Source organism: Rhinolophus hipposideros (genome assembly GCF_964194185.1).
Source record: "Rhinolophus hipposideros genome assembly, chromosome: 14".
Taxonomy (NCBI): domain Eukaryota; kingdom Metazoa; phylum Chordata; class Mammalia; order Chiroptera; family Rhinolophidae; genus Rhinolophus; species Rhinolophus hipposideros.
The window spans coordinates 58,228,286-58,250,137 of NC_138060.1; the positions used below are offsets into that span (position 1 = coordinate 58,228,286).

General features: G+C 42.2%; 1 protein-coding gene across 2 annotated transcripts; it reads right to left on the reverse strand.

The window, feature by feature from the left end:
* Nucleotides 1-3,953: 3,953 nt before the first annotated feature.
* On the reverse strand, nt 3,954-15,433 carry LOC308507582 (uncharacterized protein). 2 transcript variants are annotated; one of them, XM_081072759.1, is made up of 4 exons: nt 15,363-15,433; nt 13,540-13,682; nt 11,661-11,771; nt 3,954-8,450 (listed from the first exon to the last, which is right to left on the reverse strand). In XM_081072759.1, the coding sequence occupies exon 4, from the start codon at nt 8,434-8,436 to the stop codon at nt 6,994-6,996; it is 1,443 nt and encodes a 480-aa protein (XP_080928885.1). In that variant the 5' UTR covers nt 8,437-8,450; nt 11,661-11,771; nt 13,540-13,682; nt 15,363-15,433; the 3' UTR covers nt 3,954-6,993. The 2 variants fall into 2 exon arrangements, with proteins under 2 accessions (XP_080928885.1, XP_080928886.1); XM_081072760.1 differs by lacking the exon at nt 13,540-13,682 and having other exon boundaries at nt 3,966-8,450.
* Between the last annotated feature and the right edge of the window lie 6,419 nt (nt 15,434-21,852).

Sequence of the window (21,852 nt, forward strand, 5' to 3'; positions counted from 1 at the left end):
GTCACCTGTAATTAAATCTAGTTTGTTTGCAGTTTGATCCATCCTGATATTCAGCTGTTTTCTCTTTGTTTCTCCCTTCACTGATTAACTGAAGAACTGTTTGTTCCCTTTCTCAAGTAAACCCATACCTCATTAATTAACAATATCCTAACCTGCAAAAGAACTTCTTATTCCTCACGGACACTGGAATCCAATTTACAGTTTCTTGCAGTTTTTATTGGTGATGCATAATCCCAGGCCTCGATGGCCAAGTTCAAGTCCGGAGATAATATCATCTTCAAACAGACGAGACCCCAGAAAGGATGTCAGCCCTCAGATCTGCCTGATTGACTCTCCCTTTCCTATATAAGCAAAAGCTAACCTGAAACTAGGTGCAGCGGTCCACGCTCAGCCCCTGGACTCTGCCCGCGCGACCTCACGGGTGTTTCTTTCCTTGCTACTTGAGGTAGCCATCATCTTTGGACACTGCCATGGGCCTTCTCTCTCTGCCCTAACTTTAATAAAAACTTCCTTTGTAGAGTCTGTGAATGCCTTCACCTTTTGCGAACGACCAGGGGTTAATTCGCCACCACAACAAAAACTTTACCTCCCCACACCTCCAGCCTTTTCTCCTGTTAATGAACAAAATTCAACTGAGTAGATGTTTTAAATCTTACAGGGGATGGCAGGGGTTATTCAGGCACATTACCTAACTAATGCTGATCAGGACTTTCTTGACTTATTAAAGACAATAGGCCCACAATGGAGTTGCTTATGCTAAGCCCCATGTCACCGACACTTAATTTAGTTTTGGCTCTCCCAGAAATTAAATTTTTAAATCAATCAGGAATTTCCTGGTCAGCATTAGATATTCTGCCTGATAAATATCTCCCATCCATCTCCTATAAGGAAAGTGAAACAGAGACCAGTTGGGACTCCCACAAAAGAGGCCTTGCAATGTCCCTGGCCTCGCCTCTCCCTACCCTAGAGCTTGACAGTTGAAAAACCCCCTCCTTGCAGTTTGAGCTTGGAATGTCCCCTGTCCAGTTTCTTGCTTTAGATAATTACGCTGAAACTTGTGCTGGCTTATGATCACAGTACCCCTTGCTTGTGATCACAGTACCCTTGCTTATGATCACAATACCCCTTGCCCACTGATCACAATCTCTATGGCCTGGCATTCTTTCCAGGTTACTGTGATCACCACTCCTGGGTTGATGACCACATTGGAGAGCCACATCACCTGAGGGAAGACTCCATGCAGACCCCGGAACACCATGTGGCCCCTGGAGGAATGCCCAGATTTTCCCTGAAATATCCCAGGCTGGTCTGAGAATGTTAAGGCAGTTTTTGTAGGTGTTAACCCGCTGTCTTCTCAGACCACTGGTGCTCTGATAATAAACACTTATTCTATGACCCAACTCCTGTGTCGGTCTATTGGCAGAGTGGCGCAGGCAGCAAGAGCCCCAGACTCGTCTGGCCTCTGGTTTCAAAAGTAACCTTATAATAACCAATCCACTTTTTTGCCTAGTATAACTTGTTTCTGTTCCCTTCTGCCTGTAAATCTCTTGGTTTGTATAGCATTTCAGAGTTCCATTCTATCTGCTAGACTGGATGTTCCCCAATTTATGAATTGCTGAATTTTAAATTTTAAAATATGAATGTTGTGAAGTCAGCAAGGTTTCAGTGAGTTTAGAGATTTTGGGTTTGATAATCCCATTAGTTTTTTCAACCTTGTCTGATAATTGAGGGTGATAAGGGACAGTGGTAATTCCAAGAAGTCTGCATGGTTTTAGTTAAACCTCATATGATTCTCGCAATGAAGAGGGTGCTTCAGTCGCTAGATATTGTGGAGGGTAAATCCCAAGTGGGAAACACATTTTCCAATAGTTCCTTTGCCACTGAGAGTGTCAGCCTTGAGGCAAGGGAAAGCTTCAACTGATCCAGAAAACCTAAATACAATAACAAGAACATATTGGTAACCCGTACTAGGTGACAGTCGAATGAAGTCTATTTGCAGGTACTCAAATGGTCCAGAGGAAGGTTTGAGGCATCTGGAAACAAAAAGTTTCTCCAAGATTATGAACCTGCAAAGTCAGATAGGTGGCAAACAGCTTTCACAATTTTATAGAAGTCTTCCCACCAATATTTATTTAGTTTGAGTCAGCAACAGCATGGTGGGTGACTGAATGCAAGAACCAGAAGATGGGATTTACCAGGAAGCTGGGGAGAACCAAGCAGCCATCTTGGGTCTTCCATAGCCCTGAATTTACAACCAGTTTGCCCACTGTGATTTCTCCAATTCAGGAGCAGACTGTTGCCATGTCTCAAGGACTTCAAGATGACAAAAAGCAACCTGGCAATAAGGTGTCATGTTTTCAAAAGCAGAATGGACTTCATTCATACGCGCCACAACCCTGTGGACGGAAAAGGAGCCACATATTAAACCTGACAATCTCAGGAGACTGAAAATAACCATATAAGATGGCGTGAGCATAAAAAATTTCATAATGGGGAGGCCGGTTGGCTCCGTTGGTTAGAGCGCAGTGCTCGTAACACCAAGGTTGCAGGTTCAATTCCCATATGGGCCAGTGAGCTGCACCCTCCACATTGAAAACAATGACTTGACTTGGAGTTGACGGGTCCTAGAAAAACACAGTTCCTCAATAAAAATTTATAAAAATTTCATAAGTGGGCCATGGCAGGAAGTTATATCTTTAACCAAAAGCATCCTTCATAAAGTTAATCTGTGCCTCTAAGTGGGCCTATTGTCTTTTTGCACCTAAGACGACATCCTTGGAATGTCAGTAATCCCTTTTTCTGGACCGGAGCAAGACTGTACAGAATCCCTCATTATTATTCTTGTCCCTTGATTAAGATCTCTATGTGAACTATTAACTATCCTGTACCCATGTATGTGAAAGAAGTGCCTGTCTCTCCAATTTACTTTTATCCAATCCCAGAGATTTCCCCACTTTGCTTTCTCCCACGTCCTTAATATATCACCAGTGGATTTCATGTAACCATCCTCCTTTTATTCAATGTATAAAATAAGCTGCAAATCATTTCACGGAATATTTTCTCAATCTGTTGCGATTTTGCTTCCTGGCCATTGTCAGTTTGGCTCAAATAAACTCATATACCAGGGAGACTACAGTGATGGCTACGAGGAGAACACCAAGAGACTGAAGTATGCTTCTGAGCCACGGACCCCATGGACCAAACCAGTTCATATCAAATAAAGAATGTACCTGAAGAAAGTATCAGTCTGTTTTAGCCAAGTGGCTTGGTTGATTTCTTATATTTGCAATAGTACTAGAGTTATTGATCCCGGTACAGCAAGAGGTATTTGCTATGGCACAGGCTCCTCCTTGTTGAGCGAGTAGGTAATTGGAAGCAATTTTATTATCTAAAACCACCTCAACAAGAAAGCCTAGCAACTTTTGTTGTGCAGCTAGGTCCTTGGTGGTAAACTCGGCAACAATTGCCAGAGTAAGGAGCATTGTTACCTCATGCACTAACAGTTAAAGCAAGTAGGAAAAAGGCAAAAGGAATACAAGGTTTCCTATTGGAGATAAAGATTGATCAGTAATCTTGGGAGAGTTGTCCACCTCAAGACGTCCTCTGCTTCAGGGCAGGAACCTCCTGCCCAGATCTAAAGTCAATTTTAACTTTAGATCTCCAGCTGGTGTGCAGGTCCAAGAGTCTGTAGGAGCCCTTTTTAATTGGGAGATATGGACCCAAGGTTCAAGGCCCTGAAGTGTGGCTGTTATGAGGAGTGATGAGGATCTGGTATGGTCCCTTTCGATAAGGTTCAAGGGCAGTTTGTTAGTGATTCCAAGTCAGAAGAGTGGGAGAAAGTTGGCAAGATTAGTTTGGAGAGTTGTAGCCAGATATCCAGAAAAATTTAGGACACACTCCAGTTTACAGGTTAGATAAGAAAACTTCAAAGAACATGAATAGGACTAGAATCTGATATTCACAAGGGTATGTTATAGCTTTTTACTAAAATATAATTTTTCTCTTTACATTTACTCCCATGTTTAGCAAAGATGATCACAATAAAATAACTCTAGCCTTATTAAACTTGGCTTGATTATTTACATAAGTGCAACAAGAATAGTGATTGACCATATAGTCATTTAAAAAGTCTGCTTTGTGAAACTTTTCACAAGGAATCTCAGATTGAACTTTTAAAAGCCTCGTGAGGTTAGGAAGCCATGCCAAGGACTTGCCAGACATTGCTGAAATACCAATAGATTTGGGTGAATTCTTCATTTCTTGAAGTTCCAAAATATCTTGATGTCCCTGGGGCTGCCAGGAAGTCTAGGAACCCTACAAGCAAGACAGCAGATTTTTCCAAGGGACTTTATGAGCTCCATAAAATCAACTTTAATACCTTAAAACTATCTGCTCATATCTGACTTTATGCACATCATTTTTAAATATGACATTCCAAAGCCTTGGTAATATAACAAGTGTATCCAACGTGTTCTGTCACAAGGAGAACAGATTTTTAATGAACTTATGCAAACAACTAGTCCATAAAAATAAAAATACTTAGTAAGAGTTGCGTAATTCTGGAGGGAACAAATGAGGAGAAAAATAAAAATGTTTTAATTCAGTCTACAAAGGTATAATTTGCGAAATTGCTGTTAAGTTATATATAGCTTAAAAGAAAAACAAATTTCCTTAAATCTAGAAAACAAAACCTTAAAGAACTAGCATGTTTCAAACAAAAAGTAATAAAAATTATAATTATCCTTATCAGTTCATTTAATCCCATATTATTTATTCTTATTCTCCTTGAATCCAGTTTTTCCATTAGAGTTCTGGAGATTCATACCTAGTTTAAAGTGGTATTAAAGTTATCAGAAACCTGTATTCTAGAGTATGTGTCAGAGTCCTTTTCATAAATCTCTCTGAAGACAAAGCAGTTCTGCAAAAGCATCAGAGTAAAACAGTAACTGTCTGTAAATGACTAAAACACTTTTTAAAATTGCCATGGTTGGAGAGCTGATAAGAGCTCACTTGATAAGGAAATTTAGTTCTTTGCCTGGCATACGACACCAACTAGACAAAGAGGATACTGACAAATTTCTATGAACTTCAAACAATTTTTGGATAGCCTATAATAGTAATATTTATCCATACACATTTAACCTAAGAATTATCATTTTTTTGACAATGCATCCCATGTAATTTAACATGCCAAATAAAGCTCATTAGTTTCACGTCTCTTTTATTTTAGACCCCAATATACATTCTAACCATGTGTGAGCTGTCTGTCCCAGAATCACATCCAATTCTTATTTTCTTGAGTCTCAACACTTTTCCCTCTTCCATTGTCTCTGAGACATAAATCGCAGCTCACAAAATCCTCGCTTCTTCAGGTTCATACTTGAGATTGTCCCTCTAACCTCTTTCTCCTCCTTTATCACAGTCGATCCTATGGTCCTGCTAAGAGGAAGGGGGTGGACACCAGAGGCAAAGGTCCCCAAACCTGGGGCCCAACTGTAATGGTGAAAGAAAAAAGTTGTTCAAGCTTATGTCTGATACATGACTGTAGAAAGAGAGGAAATCCTCAGAAAAGATGCTCCAGAAAATAATTACAGTAATTAAGGGTACACTTCTCACCTTGAAATTAGATGGCAGTTGCAGGTAGACAGAACTAGTTGATAAGGAAATCAGACTATTTTGACTCTACTATCTTGCGACAAAACAGATCACTGTGAATTCCAATCTTCCAAGAATGCTTCCAACTGAGACTTCTAATCATCTTTGCCACAGCCATGAAAGAAAGGTCTTCTTTGCAGTAAATTTTGAGGCAATTCTTAACTTGTTTACTTAGGCAGCAGGGTAGAGCCAGCTAGTTCAGCACTAGAATCAGTGTGCAGGGAAAAGTGCTTATCAATGGGACACAACTGCCAACTCCAATACCTAGATACACACACACACACACACACACACACACCCCAAAACTCAAACACAAATCCAGAGCTCTTTGAGGTGGTGATAACAGTAGTAAGACTCCCAGGGGTACAAGTGAAAAATATGAATATGGCATTTGTATGACACCCTGTGGTATCCATCTTTAAAATTTTTGGTCCAGTGGTGGGAGGGGAATTCGTGCCCAGTTTAAAAATGATTCAGTTGGGGAGTCAAGTTTTAAAAATTATTTAACTAGTACAAATTATTATCTATCTGCAAACGAAAAACATACCATACCCAACTTCAAAGAGTCTACATTAAATTGGTATGAATGTATACACATAGGCATTAAGTTGACAATAACAAGGCAACTAATTAGTTATTGTCAACTTAACGCATATGTATATACATTCATACTGACAGTTAATTGCAGTTTAAAAAGTAAAAAATTACAAAAACTGCAATTACTTTTGCTCCAACCAAACAATAACTGCAAATTGTAGTACAGACTAATTCAAAATTGGAGGTCAAATCAATAGAGGTTTAGAAGGAATGAAGCAGCATTGCCAGAACAAAGTCTTTCTCAAATGAGCTGGATCTTAGAAGGTTCTGACGGACAGATTAGCAAGCAGGAAGAAGAAAAGGTTTTCTAGTAGGGAACACAAATAAGGAGGATCTACATTAAAGGAGAAGTTTTAAAAGGGCCACAGCAAAGAGAAAGAAAATGAATCAGTCTTGGAGAATGACTTTATGAAATTGATGAAAAGGAGGAATAGAAAAGAAATAATCTCTATCCTTGAGAACTACACAATCTGATTACAGGATAAATAACTAAGAAATGAGATTGATTTTAAACAGAAAAAAAAAAGAGAAAAAGAAAAAAGGAAATCCTACAAGTAGATGAAATGTGCAGTCCTTACTTCTCCAACACTGTTACTCCCTCTCCCACCTCCATGACCCAGCAGACAGAATTCAGGGAATGACCCACTTTGATTAAAGGTCCCAAAAAAACAGACTGAGCATACGTCTTACAAAAAAAGGTTAATTCAAAGTTCCTTGCTCTCTGTCTTGAAAACATATGCATTAAGACACTGAGCGCGCCAGTCCTGAGTGCTTCTCTCCAGTGTGAGTTCGCTGGTGGTGATTAAAAGTGGAACGCTGACTGAAGGCTTTCCCACACTCAATGCATTCATAGGGTTTTTCTCCGGTGTGCACTCTAAGGTGGACAGTGAGCTGTGAGCTGTCACTAAAGGCTTTCCCACAGTCATTACATTTATAGGGCTTCTCCCCAGTATGGGTTCTCTGATGTACATTAAGGCTAGAATTATGACTGAAGACCTTCCCACACTTATTACATTCATAAGGTTTCTCACCAGTATGAATTCTCTGGTGTATAATGAGATATGAGTTTTGATTGAAGGATTTTCCACACTCATTACATTTATAGGGCTTTTCACCTGTGTGAAGTCTCTGATGTCGAATAAGACTTTTACTCAGGCTGAATGCTTTACCACACTCACTACATTCAAAAGGTTTTTCTCCAGTATGAATTCGCTCATGGTCAGCAAGTTGAGAGTTCTGATTGAAGGCTTTCCCACACTCCTGACATTTGTAAGGTTTTTCCCCAGTATGGAGGCGCTGATGTCGAATAAGACTTTTATTCCTACTGAAAGCCTTGCCACAGTCATTACACTCATAAGGCTTCTCCCCAGTATGGATTCTCTGATGGTCAATAAGATTTCTATTAGAACAGAAAGCTTTCCCACACTCGTTACATTTGTAGGGTTTCTTGCCAGTGTGAAGTACCTGATGTCGGACAAGATTTTTATTCCGAGTAAAGGTTGCTCCACACTCATTGCATTCATACGGTTTCTCCCCTGTATGGGTTCTTTGATGGTCATAGAGTTTGGAACTCTCATTGAAAGCTTTTCCACATTCGTTACATTTATATGGTTTCTCCCCATTGTGGAGTCGCTGGTGTTGAATGAGGTGGGAGCTGTGCCGATAGGTCTTCCCACACTTGCTGCATTCATAGGGCTTTTCCCCTGTGTGGATTCTGAGATGAACTATGAGCTGAGAGGTCTGCCTGAAGGTCTTACCACACTCATTACACTCATAGGGTTTCTCTCCAGTGTGGATTCTCTGATGGCCAATGAGGTGTGAACTCCAATTGAAAGCTTTGCCACATTCATCACACTGATAGAATTTCTGTGCCTTCAGAACTCCTTGACGTTCTGCAGGACTGGAGGGCACATCTGGACGTTCTTCAAGTTCCTTATATTCATCACATCCATCTTTGGTGGATTTATTTTTATCCTCACAAGTTCTTTCCAAGAAACCGCTTTCCAGTCGGCTCCCTTCCTCATCTGAGGGCTGCACTTCTAGCTTCTCTAAAGCATCTTCACAGGTATCTACAGCCTCTGGTCCCCCAGGAGCCACCCCATAGAGGCCTCCTGATGTCCCATCAGAAGATGACTTTGATCCTTTAGAAATTTCCTTCTTCAGAGGCAACTCTGAACTCTCCATCCCAGTCTCCCTTGCTGCCAAGAGAAAAAAGAAAACAGCTTTTACTCATTTCTTGTTCTATTGAGGAAACAGAATCATCAGGAGTCCACACACCTCAAAACAAACTTCACATTACAGGTAAGGAATGAGGTGACATCAAGAACATGAAAGAAAATGAGAAATTACATTTTTCTTCATGAACAGAAAGACAAAGAGCGGGAAAATGGCTGTAGATGAGGGTGGACAAAGAGCGATCAGGACAGACAGAGGTGGACCTACTACAACCAAGTGAGAAGGGTAATTGGAAGGCAAGTGTTTGAGAAGGATGTGATAGCCTGTTGACCCTAGAGCTGGACCCAGGCAATCAGACGCTCCTTACACCCCTCCCCTGTCCTTGGAATGTTCAATCTACTTGCCTTCCCCAGGCTAGAAGCTTCCCAAATATGCAGCCTGGAGACAGTAATGTGATGTTGAACCATCTGAACAGTATATAAGGTGTGATTTAAAAATACAGTAAATAGTTAAGTAAAAAAAAATTTTACAGTAAAAGACATTGCCATTAATCCACATCAAAATACTCCCCCTTGCTTTAAACATACTTATCCCATCATACTTGTCACTTTCTGAAGCAGTTCTGGAAGTCCTCTTTCGTGAGTGTCTTTAGTTGCACTGTCATGGCTGCTTTAACATCCTGAATCATTTTGACTTTGGGGAAGAGCCAGAAGTCACATGGTGCCACATATGGTGAATAAGGTAGAAGAAGACACACTATAATGTTTTTATTTGACAGAAATTGCCCTATACCAGAAGCAGTGTATGACATGGAGCATTGTCATAATAGAGGATGAAACCATTTGCCCATATGTTCATGTGTTGTTCGTAATCCATGATTTATGGCACACTTTAAAACACACCTTCTCTGAACCGTAGCTCATACCCAAATGACTGAACCGAACAAGTTGAAACTTGTCACACACTGCTACTAAGGTTCAACGTGCCACTTCCTGTATTGAAGATCTCTGCCTTTCCGTTGGGTGGCACTCAGCAGAAGCATTCCCCATATTTTTTTATCACAACGGAAAGGCTCCATGTCACACATCACTTCTAGTATGGCAATTTCTGTCAAAAAAAAACATTATAGTATGTCCTCATCCACCTTATTCACTGGATCTGGCACTGTGTGACTTCTGGCTCTTCCCCAAAGTCAAAATGAAAGGTAAACGTTTTGAATCGATTCAGAACATCACGGCAGCCATTAAAGCGCAACTAAGACATTCACAAAAGAGGACATCCAGAACTGCTTCAGAAAATGGCAAGAACGATGGGAAAAGTGTGTTCTAAGCGAGGGGGAGTATTTCGAAGGGATTAATGGCAACGTGTCTTTTACTGTAAAAATTTAATTTTTATTTAAACATTCACCATATTATTTGATCACACCTCATATGTGACTGGACCTAGTTAAGGCCTCCACTTAAACTTTTAGGATAATGGGGGGCAGATGTAAAGATCTACTCATCCTGAAGCCACCCAAGACAAGCCTCCTATGTAAGTTCCTCTGCTTCTTAAACATGCCACCTACCATCTGGAGTGGTCTGCCTCTTTCCTCAGTCATTTTTTCACCTCTGTTTATAGGGACCAGTTTAGGATTTCACCCAGGAATCTCCTGAGGTTATAAACCAACACCAACAAACCAGATTGTAAATAATGGTGGGATCTTGCAGAAGTAACTCATGTTATTTCTCCTTAGTAAAATTATAAACTCTAAGGTCCTTTCGAACCATTACATTGTATGCTTCTGTGGTTCTCAGCAAAAATGTTGGGCAAGAGTGAGCAATGCCAAATACCTCAAATCAAACATGACACACAGCGTGGGCAAACATGAATGTTGAAAGGAGATTTACATTATGAAGGTATGATTAGGAAAAACGTGTAAAAAAGAAGTGATTCTGGGACAACAGGAAAGTACCAGGATTGTCAGAAGCTATAGGTTTAGAAATTCTGGGGAAAGTAATGAAGGGGAGAACAGAATTCTAAAAGTGGGGATCCTCCAGATCCTAGAGCTCTGGACTGCTAGGATTTTTAATCCTGTAAAAATTAAGAAGAGCATCAATAATTTAAAATATAAATCAAAATATGTCTTTGGCATCTTGATAATCTGGAATTATAAGGAATGAACAGTTGAATATGGTTTTTTGAATTCTAGAATTTTTTAATACCAAAGCTGGGAGAAGGCAGGGCAATCATGTTTATAGCTAAACACAAAAATCTTGGTTCCTTTCAATCACATCTAAACCAAGGCTACAAATCATCATGCTACTTTAGAATGAGGAAGTTGCAGATTTCTGAATCCCTGACTCCTGAACTCACCCTGTCCCAGGGTGAGGGACAGGCTGTCCCAGCCTGTCCCAGGCTACTGTCCCAGACTTGTCAATCACACAACCTATCCTGACAACAGCACCTTCAAGGAAGCTGCCCTGCTCCAGTCTGTCCTGAAGGGGAAGCTAAGGCAACCATGCTGTGTGCAAAGTACGCAGCCCATCCCATGATGGACCAAAGGTGACTGAACCAGGGCCAGGCAATACACCCAAGTGTACGTTTTCTGTAGATTAGACATCGGCCCCTGCTGTGGCCAGAGCCAAAGTTCTGCCCAAGCAGACATGATATTTCACTGCTGAACCACCCTCGGAGTCCCTGTCTAAGGAAATTCGGAACAGGAAGTAGGGCAACGTGAAGGAAACTACAAGTAAAAGCTCGAGCTGAAATGATGCATTGAGAAAAGCCAAGCCACTAGGAGCCACAGCGAGCAGGAAGCGTGAGGTACAGAAAGTCTATCTAGTTCAATTCAGCTATGAGCGGCCAAAAGATTCAGAGTGAAAAGAACAGGTAGCAGTGGGAGGACAAAACAGATATGTGGGGAGCAGGCTGTGTGACATTCCCAGTACAAGGACGTGTAAACATTCTCATTCCACACTGAAAATGACTTTGAGAAGACCAGGGAAAATCCCAAGCAGTCCACTGGGCATTTTCCAGGGACATTTTCTTCTGTTTGTTATTTTGCTTCTTCAATTCATACGCAATGTCATTTTGTTTGTTTGCTTTCCTTTTAAAGTCCCCACTGAATAGTCCCTTGTTCTCTGGTTTGTCCTACCAGTGTGAGGGTACATAGGTTTATTTTATACACTGATAATAAGCAAACAAGAAAGACTGCTTCCAGTCCATATTTTCAATGTTAAAATAATACTTACACAAATATCTCAATTAAGAAATAAGCTCAAACTCAGTGCCCAAAACTTGGCTTCTAAATACCATCTTCCAGTAAACGGAACCAGGGGTCTTTGGAGAAGTGGTTGCCAGAGCTGGGGAGAGAAGATACAAGATGAGTATTTGTAGTCACACAGCAGCCTAGCAGTCTGTCCCCTCCAATCTTTCCTTAGGGAAAGGTGACCCTGCGGGATTGTCCCTCATTGGGGTTGAGTTTATGTTACCCTAAGTCTCCATGTTTGGTCCTTGTAAGCAGGGTCTGCAGTCAAAGACGAGTAAGTTTCCTCATGGGAGGAACGACTTAAGCCAGACGGGACCCCCCTAGGACCCCCATGAGCTAATGTAAAGTTAGGAGGTAGCTGTGCCCCTCCTCTTCTGAGAAGCTGCTGACGCATGCCTCAACTATTGTCCTATACCCTCAGGTGTAATGGACCCATTAGAGCGATAACATCTCGTTCCTCCTGTTTGGCTCCTGGGATAATCTTATCTTGTGAGAATTGTTCCCCCAGGGATTGTATGCACCACACCTTGGTCATTTGGGTTGCTTTGGGACAATTATGGGATTTGGAATGAATGATTATTGTATGGTGTAAGAGTTTCGCAGACCCTGCCCCTAATCATGTGATTTCTATTGTGAAAAATCAATAAATACCCACGGTGACCCGATTCGGGGCTCCAGTCTCTTAAGGCTGTGAGTCCCTTGGTCCTCTGTGGTTTAACTGTATTTGAGTCTCTGTCTCTTTATTATAGTTTAACCCTCGCCGCCTCCCTCGCCTTACCACGGCTTGTGTTGTGCAGGTCGCAACAAGTATTCTGTGGTGCCAGAGTGTCAGGGAAGACACACAATAAATATGGGAGCACTTGAAGAGCAAGCAGGAGCCAACACAGAGCACTCCCAATGCCCAAAGCTACAATGATTTAAGCAACAGAACAAACAACAACAGCACTGCATTCTAGGCCAAAGAATAAATGACACATCCAACTCACAGATAATAAAAAAAAAAAAAATAGGGAGAAGGCACAACTCTTCCTCACAAACAATTCCAGTTAATAAATGTAGAAAGAACCACAGAAATGAAAGTCACCATTAATAACTGCTGCAGGCAAGATCCATCAAGGAATGCTAATTGGTGGGTGAAAGTTAAGGAGAAACAGGATGTTTCTATGCAAAATCTCAAAGTGGAGTCCCCCAAATACTTACTAATTACAAGGGAAAGGCAGTAAGTATCGTAACAGTGGTGAACCTGGCAGGCACCACGGGATCAAGATCAACATCACCAGTAATAAGACAGAACGGCATCATCCTCAATCAAGCAGGAGAAAACATAACAAAACCATATTGATGGTCATTCTAAAAACACTACTACTTCTCAGTGATGAAAACTTTGTCCAGTAAAAAAAAAAAAACAACAAAAGAAAACAAACAAAAAAACACTACTGCGAAATACTTCAGAAGTATTAATGTCACGAAAAACAGGAAAAGACTGAGGTAAGGAGACACGACAACTAAAGGAAATGAAGAATTCTACATTGGATCTTGGAACACAAAAGGTCATTAGACAGACACTGACACACTCTGATTAAACTCAGAAGTTTAATCAATCACATCGCACCACTGTAAATTTCTTAGGTTCGATGACTGTACTATAGTTATGCAAGGTACTAACTTTAGGCAAACTGGGTAAAGAGTATAAGGGACCTCTGTACAGTTCTGAAACCCTCTCTATGTCTATACTTATTCAAAATAAAAAGGTTTGAAATTGAAAACGTTTCAGTTGTTATCCCTTTTTTCTGATTTATTTCCATCTTCGTGATTTAGAATTAACTCAGCAATCAAGGACACTAAATACAGTCGATTCTTACCTCCTCCAATTGGGATTCATTCTTTCATTAATATAACAGGTGTGTGAGGACAACTATTATGTCCCAGGCACTAAAGTCACAGCAGTGAATACAGCACACAAAACGCAGTGAATACAGCACACAAAATGCACTGCCTGGAGGACCTTATGGGAAGACAATGAAATAAAATACACAGTATGTCAGACAATGACATAAATAAACAAGGAAGGAGGAAAAGAAGAGGTCTAAGATTAGGGAGGGAACATGTAAGCTCAAAAATTCAGTCCTATCGAGCGCGTCATCATGAAGCAGCTCTTTCCGAGTGTTTCTGATATAAAAACGCTGGAGCCTGCAGGATAGAGTTATGTTTACTATGCTTTCTTCATGTTTACTCTCAAGCCACTCTCTGACATCACAGAATGCTGATACACTAATACTCCCTGGAGACCAGGAGCCACAGAAAACTTAATGGTGCAACACAGTATTTGGGATGCTTTTGTCAGTTCCCCTTTTAAGCACATAGTGAGGTTTATCTTCAAAACATTCCCATCCTTTCAGCTTAAGTTAGGATTACTTATTTAACCAAAATTTGTCTGCCTTTCTTCCGCATTAACATAACAGCAAGAGCAGCTTCACTGGTCAGTCCCAGAATATGCAGATACCCACGTGTCTATAACAGACGGAAGTTCCCTAAAACCCTTCATCAAAACTTGGTGAAAAGCACTCCTTGTCATTTCCTTGCAAAATAACCAACTAGTAGGAATGACTCGACACTTTTGAACTACAAATGGTCTGAAACCAAATGGTGTTCTTTCCTGGCTACCACTTTTAACTTAGGAAGGAGACTATTTTTGATTTCTTAGGCCTGTGCAAGTCAGAGGACGGTACAGTGGCTTTAGGTTAGAGACATACTTTATGTTTAAAAAACTGCATTTTTCATACTACTCTTTCGTTTTGAAACCTGACAAGCACCATAATAAATAAGATTTTCCTATTTTTCTCCACAAACGTCACTTGTTGAGCATTTACAGCCTCAGGTACTGTGTACTGTGGGAAATAAAGTGGAAACAAAATGTTTTAATTGTACTTTCAAAAATGTCTTGGTGGTGTCCTAAGGCTAGCACCAAAATTAATCGGTGTATGAACAAATACGTTCTGCAAATTAAAAGTATTACAATTTTCAAAACAGCATGGTATAAATGTACTTAATGCCACTGAATTAGACACTTTAAAATGGACAAAATAATAAAATGTTTAGTTATCGATGGTAAATGTTATGTGCATTTTATCACAATACCCAAAAGTTTTCTAAAAGTATTATACGAATATCAGATCATTATGTTGTAGACCTGAAACTGTTACAGGTCGATTCTACCTCAATAAGAAATGAATTTTAAAATACACAAAATGTACGACATACATGTTTATAAAACAATACGATCCCGTTCGTATAAACGTGTATATACGTGTATATAAGTTTGCATAATTACAAACGTTATAATTTTAGCAAGACTCCTGACGAAAACATTTGCTGATTGCAGTTTTACTTTTCTCACACTCACCCCGGTCCCCTAATCGTCTGTAATGAGTAGTTTGTTTGCATAATCCGGAGAAGAGCGAAAGCAAGGAAACCAGGACTCCCAATTCCCTCCGCCGAGCGTCCCAGGCGGCGAGCGCTCCCGATCCGCCCTCCCCGCCGCGGGGAGGCAATCCCGGGCCTGCCCGCCCGCCCCCGGCGCCGCCCCCTCCCCGACTAGGCCAGGCGCTGTCGCTGCCCTCCCGCAACCCTGCGCTGGCACAGCAGCCCCCGCCCGCGCCCCCCAGTGCCCCGCAGGACTACTCACCGCTCTGCAGGCCCCGACCGTCAGACATTCAGCTGCCCCATCCGTCCCGCGCCTCTCTTTCCACACGACCCGGTTGCGCACGCGCGTCGCCTCCCCGGGGCTCGGCGGCCTCTCTAGGAACTTTGGAGGGCCCACGTCTTGGTTTGTTCCAGCTACCAGCCCAGGGCCACCCGCGGGCACTTCCCCAATACACACTCCCTGTCCCGCTGGACGCCTGCCCTCCACTCTCTGAGACCCCTTCCAGCCCCAGAGCTCTATGAGTCTTGGCCTGTTTTCTCACTGTCCTCCCAATTTGTGTGTGCCCTATTGCCCTTGGGGCCTCCCTACCCTCAGCCAAGACTAGGATCCAAAGCCAGGGGTCAAAATAGAGACCAGTAATATCTAGCGGATGGGTTCTGCCTGGGAGGAGCTGTTAAGGGGTCACTCATTACTTTCTGGGGCCCCCTTCAATGAGGGGAAGCAGACCTTAAGGGAGGCTGGTTTCCAGGACAGTTTTCCCCAGCATCACCACAACTCGCATCACTTGCTCATTCCCAGTTACGGGCACACAAAACTTCACCTTCCCACACCTGCAGCTGTTTACTCCTATGGGTGAGGTTTAACCAGGCTCACGTAGTGAGTGAACAGCAATGCTGCTCGCTAATACAGGTTATCCTGAAGGAGCAGGTTTGTGGATGGATAGGCTTGAAGAAGAGCTGAAGCAGCATCAGGACACTTCCCAGCCTCTGTAGGAACAAATGTCTTTTAGCAACAGCACCAAAGAACCTGGAGGGTGTGGAGCCAATGCCATAAAGTGTGCCTGTTGTCATTACAAAAGCATGCTACAAGCTGCTGTGCAAGGGGCCAGGTAGCCGTTCTGGTTACCCACTGGTGTACGTTTTCTAGTTGCAGGCCCTAGCATCTTGCCAACTGATCTTTCAGTAGGAAGGATGCCCTGCTGTTCCCTGAGGTTCTCTGCTCCACCCATCTGAACCACCCCAATGCCGCATTACCAAAGATGGAAACAGAGACTAGAGCCTGGCAACAGAGTGATGGTGATGAGGTGGAGGAGAAACCAATGGCACATTCAAACAGGGTGACTGAGAAGGATTCAAGGGGCGATTTACAAAAGGTGTAAGGGTTAAAGAAACACGACATGTGGTGGTAGAGAACCCCAGAGCTAGCTATAGCTATTAGAAGCTAACAGACAGAAGAAGTTAGTGCCTTCAGTTGAGGGATACAGCCACCCCATAGTGTAGTACAGAGGGAGCTGGTGTAAGTGCAGAACCAGCTCAAAATGGTTCTATCCTATTTAACAAGCTACTTAGTTGCTTTTCAGAGACAGCAGGCCAAAACCACAAGTCATGCAACCAAAGCATACAGGGAGCCCTCCAGCTGCACCAAGAACCAAAGTCTCTTCTCCTCCCCAACCCCCACAACAGAACTAAAGGACCAGGATAAATGGCAACTTAAACACAGGAACCCTTTCAGAAGCAAAGGTCCAGGAAGATCTGTTGCTGAACGCCCCATACCATAAATAGCTATGTTCCAACAGCCTCCAATTAAAATTTGTCTCACCAGTGCTTCGGCATACCTGTCCCCCCTAAACCCTTAAAACCTGCCCTGATCCCTGGATAGATGAGTTCAAGTTCTTCCAGCACAAGTTGCCAGTTCTCTGTCATGTAGCGCTATACAATAAATGCCACTTTCTTTCACTGCACCCCGTAATCGGCTATCCCAGTGCGGGGTGGATGAATTCTTTGCTCGGTTATACCAGGGGAATAGTACCATGAACCTGATTCTCCTGATCTCCTGCCAGGGCCTGCCACTGGCTGGACCCAAGTGGAAGATGGTCGGTATTAGGCATGGCCAGAGGAATGAGTCATTGGAGACCAAGATTGGTCTATTAGAATTTCTTTGGTGTGGTTGAGCTGTGGGAGGTCAGGCTACAGCAGAAGGAAAAGATAATAACCTCTCCGAGCAAAGAGGGGTATGGAGTTTTATAGGAGGGGATAAACGAGGCTGTTTTCATTAACAAAGGGTTTCAGGGCATGACCAAGCCCCCCAGCTCCACACCCTGGCCCCAGGTTGCCATCCAGCCCACCCAGGCCCACTGATCACAGGCCCTTCCAAGATTAAGCAAGACATGATCAAGACAAGATGGCTTTTAAGATAAGGTTTATATGGTTTAACAGTGGGCAGTCCAAGGTCAGACTCCCAAATCTCAGGGTAGGGTTGGGAAGGACCAAGACTGAATATGCAGTGTGTGCACAAAAAGGGGGCTCTATTGAAAGTCACCTCACAGGGTGATCTGATCAAAAATTCCTCACTGGGCAGGTCATGGTGGGTAGTCACACCCCAGGCATATAACTTCTGTAGTGAAAAGTTTTTAAGCAAGCCCTGACCATTGATTGTTTTTGTGCATCTAGTCTAACAAACCTTTGAGATGCCAGAAGTAATACCCCTGGGAAGACATTACGGCCCTTAAGAAAGCAAGTAATGCTGTAATCCAATCCCCACCTTACTTTCTCCAGCCCTCATGTCATCTTTCTTATAGTCCCTCTTTAATTTCAAATACATAAAAGAAATTGCAAAACTATTATTCTCTAGAGTGGTTGAGCTCTTCCTCCTGGCCTATGTAGTCTGTTTGGCTCAAATAAATTACAAAAATTCTGTACAGATTTGGACATTTCTTATGTCAACAGGGGCAACTGAAAAATATCCAACATACCCCAAAAGGAAAATGGGAACTGCTTGTCTTTACCTCATGTGTCCATTAATTTCCATTTGAAATGATGTTCTTCGGTCATTTGACTCAGGAGGAAGGGGGTGTGAACGTTCATAACCCCACCCCCCATAGGAAAGAGTTTTGAGTTTTATCTGATTTTAAACAAAATTTTCCCTTCACGGGAGAGCTTGAGCAAGTTCTCCGTGTTTGGAGTGTGCTTACCAGATGTTTCTCAGCATGAAGGCAGCTAATATGTATAACACCCAGACTGGTGTGATCAAGCAGATCTATCAGATCGCACCCACCAGAATTTACAAAGCTGCAAGAGCAGCCACTAGGAGTGCAGCTCTGTTCTGAAATGTTGAACAGCTTCTTGAAGCTCAGCCCACCTTTGCAAATACCTGATTTCTCTGAGAGCCTCAGCACCAACATGATAACGATGAGGTTTCTTCCCTTCTGCTGGGAGGCCTATTCTTTCACATCGGGTCAGTTTGCTTGGTATGAGTTCTAGGCAGAGCATCTCCAACTGTAATAATGCATATGAATACGAATCATGTGGAGTGAAACTGGCTTAAACTGGTTAAACTGCAGATTCTAACTCAGGAGGTCTGGGACCGGGCCAAAGAGCATTTCTGACAAATTCCCAGCTGTGCCCATGCTGTGTTCCTGTACTAGGCTTTGTGTAGCAAAGACCTGTGAATGTAAATCACTGGCTGTTAACTTGCTGCAGGTTATAATCCCTTGGAGAGCTTTTAAAGAATCCACACCCCATATCAATTAAATTTAAAACTTTGTTGATGGGACTCAGGTATCCCTAGTTCTTTAACTCCCCAGGGTGATTCCAATGGGTAGCCAAGGTTGTGATCCTAGCAATACAGGATTCTTCCTTAACCCTGATTCCCTGCTGCAAGCAAAAGCCATATGTTGAAGGTTTTTTGTTAGTTTGCTTGTTTTAAAATTTAAAATACCTCAGGTTTCTGCCTCTAAAAGGAAGAAGGAATGTTCCCCCTTCATTTTTCCCCTCCTATATTGAAATGTGGAAGAAATAAATTTGGGTATGGGGGTGAGTGGGGGTAGGGGTCTGGAATGTGACCAAAGGAAAAAAGAAAAGAATGTTATGGACAGAAAAAAAAGATCCACCCACTAAACCTAACATGCTCAGGGGAGGCCAGCGTGGTGGGTGCTAGAGACTGAAAGTAACCACATAGGGATGGTCTGAACATGAAAATTCCTAACTAAAAGCGGGTCATGGCAGGTGGTCACATCCTAGGCGTGTAACTTCCTAGGAAAAGGTCATTCTTGACCTCAGGTGAGCCTGTTTATTTTCTTTTTGCATCTAAGATAACATACTCTTGGAATGTCAGAGTAATCCTTTTTCCGGCCCCTTAGGGCACAGCCCACCCCACTAGAGCATGAGACCACAGAATCCCTCTTGTTATTTTGTTCTCTGAATACCATGTCTATGTGCTGTATATGTTAATTTTTAACCAATATAAAAGAAGTATTTGTCTCTCTGTTTTACTTTTTATCCAATCCTTGCTTTGCTTTCTCCCACTCCTTTAATCACCAATGGATTTCATGTAACCTTCCTTACATCTCCTCCTTTGTTTCTAATGTATAAAATAAGCTGCAAAACCCATTCTCCAGAGCATTGTCTTAATTTGTTGAGATTTTGCTTCCCAACAATTGTTGTCAGTTTGGCTCAAAAAAACTCATTAAAATTCTCTACAGGTTTGGACGTTTCTTATGTCGACAATGTAAAACTGAGACTCAGCTGTGGCCAGCTGACAGAAAGCAAATTGTCCTGGTAGAATTTTCACTCCTCTTCTGGCCACCAGTCTTGTCTTTGAAGGCCTATCTGTCTTTCCCAACACCAAGACACTCGATTACCTACTATGGATAGAGACTGCAGCCTAGTGGGGAAAACTAAGCCCTTACACTAATAACTTAATTTTAATTGGCTACAAACGCTGTTGAAAATGTAGCAGGGTTATTTAATTGAGAGTGTCAACAAAAATTCCAAAATAAATTAAAAGAGAGTTTTATTCGTATACGATTTGCAAATCAGAGAATGTAGCCCTCGGAATGAACTGAAGACACGCTAGGTTTTTAAAGGCAGAAGTTGCAGGGAGTTCGTGATCAAACAGATGGGTTGCTAGGGGAAACAAGACCACAAACTTACATTATTTTCTGATTGGTGGGGGCAACTGGAGTTTTCAAAGGTAGGCTGACTCAATGGTCAGTAAGTGGAGCTGTGATACTAAAACAATGGGTTTTAGTAACATATGATTAGGCATTTGTCAACATCCTAGTTCCAGTTTGGGCTTGTAGTACAAAAGCTCTTGGGTTACTTATCAATAGAAATCAAACAGCTCAAAAGACTGTTCTGCAGTTTGTTTCCAGATCCAGAGAGCAGTCATGCTCTGTAAGCAGCCTCAGAGTTCAAACTGCAAAAATCCAAATGTTTGGGCCACAAATTATATTATTAAAGTTCTCATCAGTCCTCAAGAGTGACTGATTATAATGCCTGTATGTTTTCTTGTACACTGCACACTTCCTATAGCTCTTAGCACACTGCCTGCCACAGGTTGGTTTGGGTTACCCTAGAAAATAGAGTTGGTAATCCCGTCCACCACTTGACAACAGATGGAGAAGAACCAGGTTCTCACCAGACACCAAATCTGCCAGCACCTTGATCTTCAACTTCCCAACCTCCAGAACTGTGAGAAATAAATTTCTGCTGTTTGTGAGTTAAGAAAGAAAAGAAAAGAAAAGAAAAGAAAAGAAAAGAAAAGAAAAGAAGGAAGGAAATCAGGTTGGTAAGTGGAACAGCCACTGAAAACAGATCCTTTGGTCTTTTCACTATAGTTCTCCATCATTTCTCTCCTGTCCCACCTCCATCTCCAGAAAGAGTAGGGGGCAGCATGGCTTTGAGCTGGGATTCCAGAACCTAGGGGCAGTGGGTTGTAGGTAAAGTAGAACTAGATAGACTGAAGGGCATGATTCCAGTGAAACCAAAGTCCCTCTCTGAGAATAGGCACCACCCAGGGAAGCAGGGATGATCCAAAGTACCAAGGCCAACAGTGTACTCAAACATCAAGACTAAGGTCAAAACTCACACCAAGAGGTCAGAGCAGGCTGCTTCCTGGGCTATAACCGGAAGAGACTTTGAGGCATTATGAACCGGAAAAGCAGATACAAAGCACTATAAGGTTTAGTTTTTACATATGGTTATGGCTACTCTGGTTCTTATCGTTTTTTAAAGTTTCTATATAACAGTTGGTAAATAGTAGCTGCCCTGAACCCCGTAGGGGCTCCCCCAAAGGCCTCCTGAATCATCCACATGATCCAATCACTAAAGGGTTAATGCCTGGCCCTTCAGACCTGTTCTCCTCCAATCAGGCTGGTATAAATGTTAATATTTTAAATATCACTACTGAGGGGAGGAGAGACCTAAATAGCACTTTCAGTTCTGTCTGTGGCCAAATATCCCTCCTTACCAGCAACTCCTCACAGGGAGAATGAGACCAGGTGGAAAGAGAGCTTTTTCAGCAGTTCTCCTGATCCCCTAATTAACCCATTAGTTGCTGTATCATATGAATAATTCAGGGTTGGAATAATTGTAAAATAATGAAAGATGAAGTAGATTCACAAGGTAGGGACAACTAGTATCAGAGGGCAGAGGGGTTAGGGACGTCCTCTATTCTTAACAATCCTGGATGATTGTTCTCTACATGGGGGAAGATGGCAGGAGGGTGATTGCTAGAAGAAAAAGTGGATGTG